General features: G+C 44.7%; 1 protein-coding gene across 3 annotated transcripts in view; it reads left to right on the forward strand.

The window, feature by feature from the left end:
* The window catches only part of GRIA1 (glutamate ionotropic receptor AMPA type subunit 1), a 342,504-nt gene that overhangs the window by 290,355 nt on the left and 39,583 nt on the right, over nt 1-12,566 (forward strand). For all 3 annotated transcript variants that reach the window (XM_061151788.1, XM_061151787.1, XM_061151789.1), the window contains 2 exons: nt 7,418-7,616; nt 11,968-12,215. In XM_061151788.1, the coding sequence (XP_061007771.1) occupies nt 7,418-7,616; nt 11,968-12,215 (447 nt within the window). The remainder of the gene's footprint in view (nt 1-7,417; nt 7,617-11,967; nt 12,216-12,566) is intronic.

Genomic DNA, 12,566 nt, shown 5'->3' on the forward strand with positions numbered 1-12,566 from the left:
TTGCCTAATGTCACACAACCAATAAGTTAACACGGCAGGACCATCCTGTCTCGTCTGTCCCCTGAGCCTATTCTCTTAAACAACACCTTCACCTTTCTCCATGAGGATAGCACAGAAGTAACTGGCAAATGGATCACTGTAATACTTTATCTAGGTGTTTGTGAGCGGTACTAATAACTGGATGCATGCTCAGTCACTCACTCAGGTCCAATGCTTTGTGACCCCATGAACTGTAGCCTGCCAGGTTCCTGTGCCTGCCAGGAGGTTGCCATTTCCTACTCCAGGGGAACTTCCAGATCCAGGGATCAAAACCTAAGTCTCTCGTGGGCAGGCAGATTCTTTACCACTGCACCACCTGGGAAGCCTAATAACTGGATAGATGATTTTAAAAAAAAGTCAAAATAGTGTATTCACTTCAATCAAAGATCTCTGTGATTCAGAGTAAGACTGAGGGCAGAAGTCACTGAACTACAGGCCACAGGCTGCATCCAAGTTGTAAGGGAATCCAGCCATGTGCACGTGTGTGCACATTTTCTGTGGCTGTTTCCACACTACACCAGCAGGGATGAGGAGTACAGCAGAAACTATAAGGCCTTCATAGCCTGAAATATTTACTACCTGGCCTTTTACAGAAAAAGAAAAAAAAATGCCCACTACCTTGTCTAGAAAAACAAATCCAAGCTGTGAGATTAGAAATACACATTTAAAGGCCTGTGGTGAATCCGAATCCATGACCAAGAAGGAAATGCTAGCTATCAGAACCCAAAGATGGTCCAGCCAGATCCTTACTGCCTTTCATTAGCACCAAGTTATGCACTTAATGGTATGCCTAGTGTTTCATTGACCAAAGGAAAAAAATGTCATTTTCAGAGGAGACCAGCATCTAGCGGGAAGCATCTGGCTCCCCGGGCCATGTCAGAATGCATTTACCCGGTGGGCAAGGAGTGGCAATTGAGCATTTCTCTCTCTCACTGCCTCTGCCCCTATGGATCACCAAATCCTTATATGTCTTCACCTCTCCAGTCAGCCTGCTTCTCCCACTGTCTATGGGCCCTGTTTTAGTTTAACCCATCATCATCAATGTTAAAGAGTAAATACCATAAATAATCATAGTGACATCTTAAATCATCACCCCGGCATGGTTAGCATTTTAAGAGCAGAATGATCGTGGTATAACAGGGATACAGAAAGGGCTACCCAGTGCTCTGCTGACAAAGGCAGGGAAGTTCACAGAGAAGGTGATACCCCACTCAGCTCCTTCTAATCTCTAGCCCCCCTCTCTTCTCCCACCTTGGCAGTCTCCTACTCACACTTCAAAACCCAGTACAAGTTTCTCCTCTGCTGGTAACTTTTCCCAAGCTCTGCTTAGCAAGCACTTCTGTGTCGTAGTATTGCTTTCTTACTTGTCACATGATCAAGATAAAGCTATAATTACTGTTTATGATTATTTATATAACATAGTAATGATGGCTTTACTGAGTGATCGCTATGCTCCAGACTCTATGCTCCAAACATAGCACTCCACAGAGAATCAAAGTATCTGACCCCAAAGCCTATGTTTGCCCACCACGTTCCCATTTTCTTCCTGGAAGGAAGACACTGTGGTGTATTCACTTTTATCTCCCCCAGGCCCCGTGCCCAACAGTACCTATCATATAAGCAATGTTTGTAAAATGAGTGATTAATCAGTATGGTATATGCAGTTCAAAAATTTCCTGTCTCTTGGTGATCCAAACCCAAACCTAGGTACTTCTGTGAAGAGACTTGACAAATGTAATTAAAGTCCCAAGCCAGTTGAATTTAACATTATCCAAGTGGACATCACCCAATCCGATAAGCCCTTTAAAAGCAGAGCGTTTTCTCCAGAGCTAGAAGTCAGAAAAATTGGAAGAATTAAGGGGTTTGCCACACACTCACTTGCTTGAAGGTGGAGAAGGCAGATGATGAAGGATGCTGGCACCTTCCAGGAGCTGAGACCAGCCTCTGGTTGATAGCCAGCAAGGAAATGACAGCCTCATTTCCACAACCACAAGGAGATGAACGCTGCAAACAGCCAGTGAGCATGAAAGAAGACCCCAACCTCCAAATGAGGACCACAGCCCCAGCCAATGTGCTGATTTCAGCCTGGTTAGACACTAAGTAGAGTCTAGACACCCTCACTCAGACTTCTGACCCACGGAGCCAGGAGACCATCAGTGAGTCACCAAACTTACAGTGACTTGTTATTCAACAACAACAAACAAAATGCAAACAGGTTTCTAATTCTGTGGAGGTGATGGTGGCCAAACTGCTTTGTGTGGATTCCAAAGGTTCTGCGGAACATTACAAGAGGTGAACATTCCTGGGCATGTATCCAGACAAAACTTTAATCCAAAAGATGCATGCAGCCCTATGTTCATAGCAGCATCACTCACAACAGCCAAGACAGGGAAACAACCTATCCATAAAGATAAAGAAGATGGTACATATATGCAATGGAATACTGCTCAACCATACCAATAATGAAATAATGCTCTTTGCAGCAACATGGGTGGGCCTAGAGACTGTCATAATAACTGAAGTAAGCCAGGCAGAGGAAGATAAATATCATATGATATCACTATATGTAGTATCTAAAATTGGACACAAATGAACCTATGGGAAACAGAAAAAGACTCAAGGACACAGAGAACAGGAATGTGGCTGCCAAGGAGGAAAGGGTTGAGGAAGGGATGGAGTGGGAAATTGGGGTGAGCAGATGTAAACTATTATACACAGGATGGATAAACAAGGTCCTACTGAATAGTAGAGAGAACTATATTCACTATCCTATGATAAACCATGATAGGAAAGAATATTAAAAAAGGATGAATATGTGCATAATTGAATCACTTTGTTGTATAGCAGAAATTAACACAACATTGTAAATCATCTACACTTCAATCAGTCAATCAAAATAGTCCCAAAGTTAAAAAAAAAGAGGTGAGTGTTGGCCATGATCCAGCATCATAGAGTCGTCATGGGGTGAGGAAGTCCATGTCCTTCTACAGACAGATCAGAAGCTGGTGAAGTAGGGAGCACTCTGCAGTGACTGGAGTGGGCAGGAAATACCAAGTCCCAGGTCCTAGTCCCAGCTCTGCCTCACTGTGTGACCCTGGACAAGTGCCTTTACGTCCCTGACCTGTGGTCCTTTGATCTGTCAGATGGGGGGCATTCATTCCTCTCCTGTCTACTTCACAGGGGTATGAATCAAGTTCAAGTAAGATAAAAGTCCAACAAGCCACATAAATTGTGGTCAATTCTGGAGGAATATAGTGTTTCCTCAATCACCTAGGAAGTTTGGCGAAGAGCTATGCCATATTATAAGACTAATAAAATTCAGGTGAAGAGCTATGCCAAGCTACAAGACTAATAAAATTCAGGTGATTAGGCAGAACTTCAAGGGGTTCAGATTACAGTTGTTCCATTCCTACTAAGAAAAGTGGTTCTTTGCCCTGTGACTCCCTGGGGGAATCATCATCATCATAAAAATAATGTCTTCTGTTTCAACAGCACTTTTCAGAGTACTTTCCCCTCTACCATTTGAATTGCAATAGCTTGTACTCATTAAAGGGAAAAAATGGACTAAGAATCTTTCTAGTTCTGAAAGTTTTGGTTTCCCACCACAAGATAGGGTTAGTTTCACCCACTAAATGGGAAGGAGACTGAGGCCCAGCCAGGTAGGCAGCTTGCCAAGGATATGGGGCTGGTCAGTGAAGCAGCAAAGACTCTCACTGCCAGTCCTTGCTTCTAATATTAAATAACTCCAGCTCTGTGCCTCTGGGATGGAGCTGGGAAAATACAGACTTCTCACATAGAGGCTCGGCTTTGCCTGTGCCAGGTCTGAACTGAAAGGGGGTTCACTCACACTCAAGTTCCATATTATAGACTGAATATAAACAAAGCACTGGAATCATGTCTCATTTTGAAGAGCCCCTTCTTGCAGCCCCTTAGTTATTCCAAGATGACAGTTATTCTCCTGGCTGTGGAGCAGAATTTTTCTTTGCTATTTTCATCAAGTAGGGGATGTGTGGAACCCTCTATAGGGTATGCTACTCTCAATACCCAGCTGATAAATATTAATTAAAGAACAGGGAAAAAGGACCCACAGACCAGGACCTTTCTTGGAAAGACTTTGAGCTTCACCAGATGAGCCCCAAGTGGGGAGACCTTAGCTGGGTCTCAGTTCACATAATGTTGCCATCCTGAACACACAGTTTGGGGCCATGACTCCAGACATGGTGAAGCATAAGCAGGTTAGAATTATCCTGGCCCTGAAAGTTATTCCTGAGCTCTAGAATCTAACATGAATGGAGCCATCCGGTTCTAAAAGAGGTGGCATCCATGCAATTCACTTGTTATTGAGGCTAAGTGTGCACTGGGTGCTAGAGATTCCACATGGCACAAAAGAGCTATAAGTTCCTTTACTCTCAGAGAGAATGTGGTCGAGGGGTACAACTGACAGTCACTCACACAAACAGATGTCAGACATCAACTGTGATGTGAGTTGCATGGGGATCTGAAAGTCATAAGCTCGAATGCTGAAAGAGTGAGGACTAGGCTGAGGTCTGAAGGATGAATAGGGTTGATGCATTGATCACGGGAAAGAGCAGCATGTGCTAAGGGTGAGAGGCTTTTGAGTATGAAGGATCAAACAAATTTCCGTGTGACTGGAGTTACAGAATCCATGTTGTAACGGCAATGGTGAGAGAACCAAGGGCCAGACCACACAGGACCACTGAGGAGTTGAATTTTATTCCAAGTGTAAGAAGAGAGCTTTGATGGGTTTTAAGCAACAAAGAAACAGGACGTAATCAATGTTTTTCAAAAGATCAGGCAGGCTGCCTTGTGGAGAACTGATTAGGCAGAGGAGTGGGAAGATGGGGGGTGGGGAGGTGGACGGAAACAAGAAATCCAGTTCAAGTGCCCTTGTGATCATCCGGAATTGGAAAAGAAGCATCTTCTCAGAACTCTGCACACCTATAACAGCGCTAGTGGTAAAGAATCCGCCTGCCAACGCAGGAGACATAAGAGATACAGGTTCAATCCCTGGGTCAAGAAGATCCCTTGGAGGAGAACATGGCAACCCACTCCAGTTTCTTGCATGGAGAAACCCATGGACCAGGGAGCCTGGCAGGCTACCGTCCATGGGGTCGCAAAGAGTCTGACACAACTGAAGCGACTTGACACGGCACAGAAGGCGAACAGAAGACTGGACCAGTCATCAGAAGACTAGGATGATCTGGCGTACAACTACATATGATTCCTTGGGCAGTAGGAAAATGATTTGCCTCTATGTATCTTATCTTGTTTAACTGTCCAATAGAACCCAAGCATCCTGGCCTACATACTAATGATTTCAAATCACACAATGTCAGAGATAGGCATCTAAGAGGAAGCAGTTGGTCTCTGGTCCCATGTGATGCTTGGCCCTTCCTCTATCTGGTTTATTTTGTGTCCCCAGCACTTAGTACCCTGGAGAACCATGGGCAGGCACCAAGTACATCTCTATAGATGATTTATCACTTGAACATCTTCAGAAATGGGGAAACTCTCTCTCACCCCCAGAATAGCCACCGTTGTACTACACTCCCCATCAAAAATATCTTCCTCTTATTCAGACAGCATCTGTTTCCTGTAACTTCTGCCAAATGCACCTGGATCAGGTCATGTGGCACAAGCCTCACGTCAGTCCTTCAGTGAACACACCTCTCCAAGTCTCTTCTTCCTGTGCAGCCTCCCCTCTTCCTGCAGCTGTTCTTCAAAGGACATAGTTTTGTTGCACTCTCAGGCTTTCACTCCTTTGAATAAGTCTTCTTTTATTTCCCTCTTCCTCTGAAGCATCTAGGACAGTGCTGGCCATAGAGCAAGCAATAAGTATTTGTTGGTTTTCTTGGGGTGAACACTGTCTGCCTAGAGTGAAAAGGAATCTCCCAGGAACCAAAACAAAGTGGAAGAGACAGGAACATAAGAATAATACAGAGAGGGTTGACAAGGTCTCAACAATCAAGCCAGCCAGCAGGCCTGGGTGTTGCTCCTGAGTCAGTGTGACTTGGGACTCCTGAGTTTCTTTATCAGTAAAACTCAGTGGTTTGGACCAGTGATTGCTCTCGATGTTAAGCATGAGGTTCTAGTTAAGCATTGTCACCCCTGAGCTTGAGGCTGTCAGAGCACGTGTTATAAAGGGATTAAGGGTACAGCAGCTTCGGGATGATACTTCCTTAACAAACTGAGCAGGATGGAAGGAGTAATGGAATAACTTTGTCACTATCTGACTGAGTCTGACTTGATGCCACATCTGGCCACCACATAAAATCAGACCATATAACATCAACATCATTGGTAATATCTTTGGGAAGCTCTGGACTTGAAATCTAGCTAAATCCAAACAGTCACAGTAGAACTCTTGTCTGGTCATGTTTCTCTTCACAGCTTTGGGAATAAGAGAAGAGAATATGACAATAATCTCAAGGATGAATTTCTCATGTATGATTGTCATATTTGCCACTTTGATCCAGATTAGACTATCCTTTGTCTTTTATTTCAACCAAGTTCTCTTTCACCATGGTAAGAGGAGAACTGTGCCTGCACTCAACAATGACATTCCCCAAAGTGGCTGAACAGAATGCTGGTGGTGTCTTTTCTTTCTAAAATGTTCTCCCTTCCCTTCCTTCTAAAATCCATCATTTTGGTGGCCTTTGCCAGCCAGGAGGGCATTGGCTAGAAGGCAGTCTGAAAACATTTCTGGACATGATAAAATGTGTGCCACGTGTGTGTAAATGCATTGCATTCACATATGTATATTCAAACATTTGGCATATATGTAACTGCACATAACAGAATATTTATACATGTTGGTGATTTCATGGGCAGGTGTTGACATATCTCTTTGTTGGCATGTGTCTCGATATGTATGCATGTGTGACAGTGAGTGTGAAGATGTACCTGCAGAGCTGTCTCACCCCTGAGTGGCAACCCCACAAGTCCTTATCCACGATAAGGAACGAAAATGCACAGGAGGCTCTGACATTTGGATTCTCACACTCTGCTGACAGAAGAGACGGTTGCAATAGGGCTTGACAGCTCTGCTGATGAGCTGGGGCTAGCCCTTGGCCCCTCCCACATGTGTGTGTGCTAGGCTGATTCAGTCACGTCTGACTTTTTGCAACCCTGTGGACTGTAGCCCGCCAGGTTCCTCTGTCCATGGGATTCTCCAGCCAAGAATAATGGAGTTGGTTACCATTCCCTCTCCAGGGGATGTTTCCGACCCAGGGACTGAACCCACCTTTCTTATGTCTCCTGTATTAGCAGGTGGGTTTTTTACCACTAGCACCACCCATCACACAGCCTTCTATAATTGATGTCTGTGCTCCTGACATCTCTTCCCTTTGGCCTGCAGGTCCTTGTCCGGCCGCATCGTGGGCGGCGTCTGGTGGTTCTTCACCTTGATCATCATCTCCTCCTACACAGCCAATCTGGCCGCCTTCCTGACAGTGGAGAGGATGGTGTCTCCCATTGAGAGTGCTGAGGACCTTGCAAAGCAGACAGAAATCGCTTACGGGACCCTAGAAGCGGGATCTACGAAGGAGTTCTTCAGGGTAGGGACATCCCTTGTCCGGGGCACTTCCACAGAAGGGAACCAATACCGTCATTAAAATATCCCTCTCAGAGAGCATGAGATTACAGGCAACTGCTTAAGTGAGTGTATACCAGGGACACTGAGAACATTTCTCAGCTTTATACAGATCCCCCAAACACCCTCCATTTCTATATTCATGGACTTCAAAGCTCTTCCACTGAATTAGACCCCCTCACATACCCTTGTCTGTACCAGGTTCTTTGAGGACTGCAGACTGTATGATAAACAATTCCCTTCCTGCTCCCACAGGCACCTTCAGTCTTGTTAGTTACTGATTACAAACAGTTGTTTTTTGTTTGTTTTTTTTTTAATCTCTGAAAACCCTAGTTTGTCATCCCCATGGCAGCCGAGAGCTCCTTGGCAGCCCCAACCCAGAGTCACTCAGTCCTCCATCGACAGTTAATTAAGATGTGTGAAGGGCTGTGGGAGCTGCAGATGATAGAGAGATCCGAGAACAAACACCCCAAGCCTGTTTTCCCGTCCTCCCTGCCACTTACGCTGTCTTCATGCTCCTGGAGATGAGATTTTCCTGATAGTTCACACCCAGCAACTGTGAGTGCGGCCTCAGTGCTGGGGGCACTGGGGTGAGGCGGAGGGGACATATTAATTTTCTGCATACTGTTGCCCAGAGCACTCTGCAGCTCAAACTGTCTGCAGCCCCTCTCCCCGCTGTGACCATCCTATCAGGTCAAAATGCATCTTGCCATTGCCCTGCTGTGTGTTTTGGTGGTTCTGAGCCCGGAAGGTGATCTGAAAATCTGGGCACAGCTGATTTTATCTATTTCTCAGTTTCCTATAAGAGAATATTCAATATATTGTAGATCCCATGATTTGTCCGGGGTATTTCTTTTCCTAATTTGAGATCCTCCCTCCCTTTTCTCCTTTCTTTTTTTTCTCCCCCTGCCCAGGACATTGTTGCTTGAATGATGAATCTTCATGTAAAGAATCAAATATTTCAAGTTAGCAAGGAACTGAAAGGTGACCATGCCCAAACTCCTCATGGAACAAATGGGGAAAGTTATCAGTAGATAGAAGCCTGGAATCCAGGGATCTTCACCCCCAGGCCAGTGTGCACACTGGTACCCACTTATGAAACAAATCACCTAGTTTACTTGATTAAAGACTATCTTAAAACTCCCTCTACCAAATGCTTCACTAACATTCCCAGTAACTATCTCCATTCATTTTTCCTTGAGAGCTAGAATTTTCCTGGGCCCAAATATCTTTTGAGATCAGCTGGCTCAAACAACAACCTAAATATATGTCAGTATTTTGCCAACTCCTGTTGATATCAAGAAAATAATCCTGATATTGTGCATGAGGAATAATGACATATTACATATATAAAGAAATCTGTAATCTACGTATCAATCACTAGATTAGATAGGTTGGCTGACTCTAGTAGTAACTATCTTTAAAAAATATAGTCCCTTTGTATGGCTGAGTCCCTTTCGTGTCCACCTGAAACTATCACAACATTGGTGATTGGCCTATCAGTTCAGTTCAATTCAGTCACTCAGTCGTGTCCGACTCTTTGCGACCCCATGAACTGCAGCAAGCCAGGCCTCCCTGTCCATCACCAACTCCCTGAGTTTACTCAAACTCATGTCCATTGAGTCGGTGATGCCATCCAGCCATCTCATCCTCTGTGGCCCCCTTCTCCTCCTGCCACCAATCCCTCCCAGCATCAGGGGCTTTTCCAATGAGTCAGCTCTTCGCATCAGGGGGCCAAAGTATTGGAGTTTCAGCTTCAACATCAGTCCCTCCAATGAACACCCAGGACTGATCTCCTTTAGGATGCGCTAGTTGGACCTCCTTGCAGTCCAAGGGACTCTCAAGAGTCTTCTCCAACACCACAATTCAAAAGCATCAGTTCTTCGGTGCTCAGCTTTCTTTATAGTCCAACTCTCACATCCATAAATGACCATTGGAAAAACCATAGCCTTGACTAGACAGACCTTTGTGGACAAAGTAATGTCTCTGCTTTTTAATATGCTGTCTAGGTTGGTCATAACTTTCCTTCCAAGGAGTAAGCATCTTTTAATTTCATGGCTGCAATCACCATCTGCAGTGATTTGGGAGCCCAAACAAATACAGTCTCACACTGTTTCCACTGTTTCCCCATCTATTTGCCATGAAGTGATGGGACCAGATGCCATGATCTTAGTTTTCTGAATGTTCAATTTTAAGCCAACTTTTTCACTCTCCTCTTTCACTTTCATCAAGAGGCTTTTTAGTTCTTCTTCACTTTGTGCCATAAAGGTGGTGTTATCTGCATATCTGAAGTTACTAATATTTCTCCCAGCAATCTTGATTCCAGCTTGTGCTTCTTCCAGTCCAGTGTTTCTCATGATGTACTCTGCATATAAGTTAAATAAGCAGGGTGACAATATACAGCCTTGATGTACTCTTTTTCCTATTTGGAACCAGTCTGTCGTTCCATGTCCAGTTCTAACTGTTGCTTCCTGACCTGCATAAAGGTTTCTCAAGAAGCAGGTCAGGTGGTCTGGTATTCCCATCTCTTTCAGAATTTTCCACAGTTTATTGTGATCCACACAGTCAAAGGCTTTGGCATAGTCAATAAAGCAGAAATAGATGTTTTTCTGGAACTCTCTCGCTTTTTCGATGATCCAGCAGATGTTGGCAATTTGATCTCTGGATCCTCTGCCTTTTCTAAAACCAGCTTGAACGTCTGGAAGTTCACAGTTCACGTATTGCTGAAGCCTGGCTTGGAGAATTTAATTGCCTATACGCCAATACAAAATAAAAAGTTTAAAAATATAGTCCCTTATATGTGTTTAGGGTTTCCCAGGTGCTCAGCGGTAAAGAATCCACCTACCAGTGCAAGAAACATGGGTTCAATCCCTGGATCGGGAAGATGCCCTGGAGGAGGAAAGGGCAATCCACTCCAGTATTCTTGCCTGGGAAATTTCATATACAGAGGAGCCTGATGGGCTAAAGTCCATGGGGTCACAAAGAATCTGACACAACTAAGCACACACGCGCATACACATACACACACACGAGCATATGTGTTTAACACTTGTCCATTTACAAAGCATTTTCAAAAGCTAGACATCAATAGCCCTAAAATACATCTATTTAATACCTGCCAATGAAGGGACACTTTTTGGGAATAACATCACACAGGACAATGCTGATTTGTTGTACTGGATCATGGACCCTGACCAAAAGCCTGCTAGATGAAAGGTTAGATTCTGTGAAGGACCCACAGAAGGGAAGATGTCCCCTATCCCCAGGTAGTGCCCACAAACTTGAGACCTGTGCCCAAGTGTGAATGGCTCTCAATCCTTAACAGTCTAGCCTGGATATCCAGTGAGTGACCGGACTATGTGTTGTAGAGGAGTATCAATCCTCACAACATTCCTTCTAAAGTGAGGGCCACACAGGCCATGCAGATGAATCACATGGGGAGCTTCTGAAAAAAATTTATTCTAGGCCCCACCCCAGACCTGCTGAATCAAAATCTCTAGGTTTAGAGCCTGGGTCCTGCATATTTATAGTCTCCATACATGATTCTGGTGCCCACTAGAGTTTGAGAACTATTGTCCTTGGAGCCAAGATAGTCTTGGAATACACAATACTTGTTCTGACCTGTGAGATAATGAGTGGAATGTGGCTGGAGAGAACCAGCATCTCCAGGGGAGTGAACAAATGAGGTGAAGTCACAAAGGAAGGAAGGTCTAAAATGAGTTCAGGAGGAAATGAGGAAAGCAGCTTGGCTGGGTGTAGAGGCTTTTGAAATGTTAGCAGAAGACCATATCAAGTCCCAAGTTATTAACTTTATCAGACAACAAATTACATTCTGAGAACAGTCTTGCAATATGAGATGACTGTAACTTGGCACCTATGATCTAAAAATTCTTCGTTGTTGTCTTTTAATAATGAACTCAGATTCCAACTGTAGTCAGCTCTCCACTTCTTCAGGACTGTGTAAATATGACCTTATTGAACAATGGATAGATCCTTTGATGTCTTTAAGAGTCAGACAGAGCCCCAGTTTCTTAACTCTTCCCATGTTTAAGAGGAATCTAACTACTTAGCAGTAATTAAAAGATTCTGAGTTCTCCTATTCATTCTGTATTTGCAAGATATTTGTGCTTAGGAGCCTACTGGTACTAATTAGAGCCTCTTATTTTGCAATCACTCATAATTTGTTTCTTCCTGAGCTAATCTCGCTCATGAATGTGTGATCAAGCCACATTCAGCTCTTCATTAGTGTGTGTGCACCGACCTCCATGCCAAGCGCAGCCCGTGCTTCATTCCAGCTTTGTTCTGTCCCTGGCCAGAGGTCTAAAATCGCCGTGTTTGAGAAGATGTGGACGTACATGAAGTCAGCAGAGCCATCCGTGTTTGTGCGGACCACAGAGGAGGGGATGATCCGAGTAAGGAAATCCAAAGGCAAATACGCCTACCTTCTAGAGTCCACCATGAATGAGTACATTGAGCAGCGGAAACCCTGTGACACCATGAAGGTGGGAGGTAACTTGGATTCCAAAGGCTATGGCATTGCGACGCCCAAGGGGTCCGCCCTGAGGTAAGTAGCCAAGATTTGCTTCCTCGGTACTCCCTCTCCCTTCCCTGCCTCAGAAGGGAAGCTGCTGTATCTGCCACATGCTCCAGCGCTACACGGGAGCTGTCGAGAGGTCTCTTCTCGGATACCTGTGGGCCTGGGAGATTCCAGCCACCTGCGATCTTCAGCCCGGAGGTTGGAAATTGACCCGGGGGCCTCAGCTTGCTCTGACTGTCGCTGCCCGCGTGCTCTTTCTCCATGCCTCGTCTCACCCCTCCCAGTGTTCAACATTGATGAACCTTGTGTTTCTATTGTGTGACTTGTAACATGCCACCCTTTACCAGACACCTCCACATCCAACTGGGCCACAAACAG

The sequence above is a fragment of the Dama dama genome, chromosome 9, assembly GCF_033118175.1.
Source record: "Dama dama isolate Ldn47 chromosome 9, ASM3311817v1, whole genome shotgun sequence".
NCBI classification, from domain to species: domain Eukaryota; kingdom Metazoa; phylum Chordata; class Mammalia; order Artiodactyla; family Cervidae; genus Dama; species Dama dama.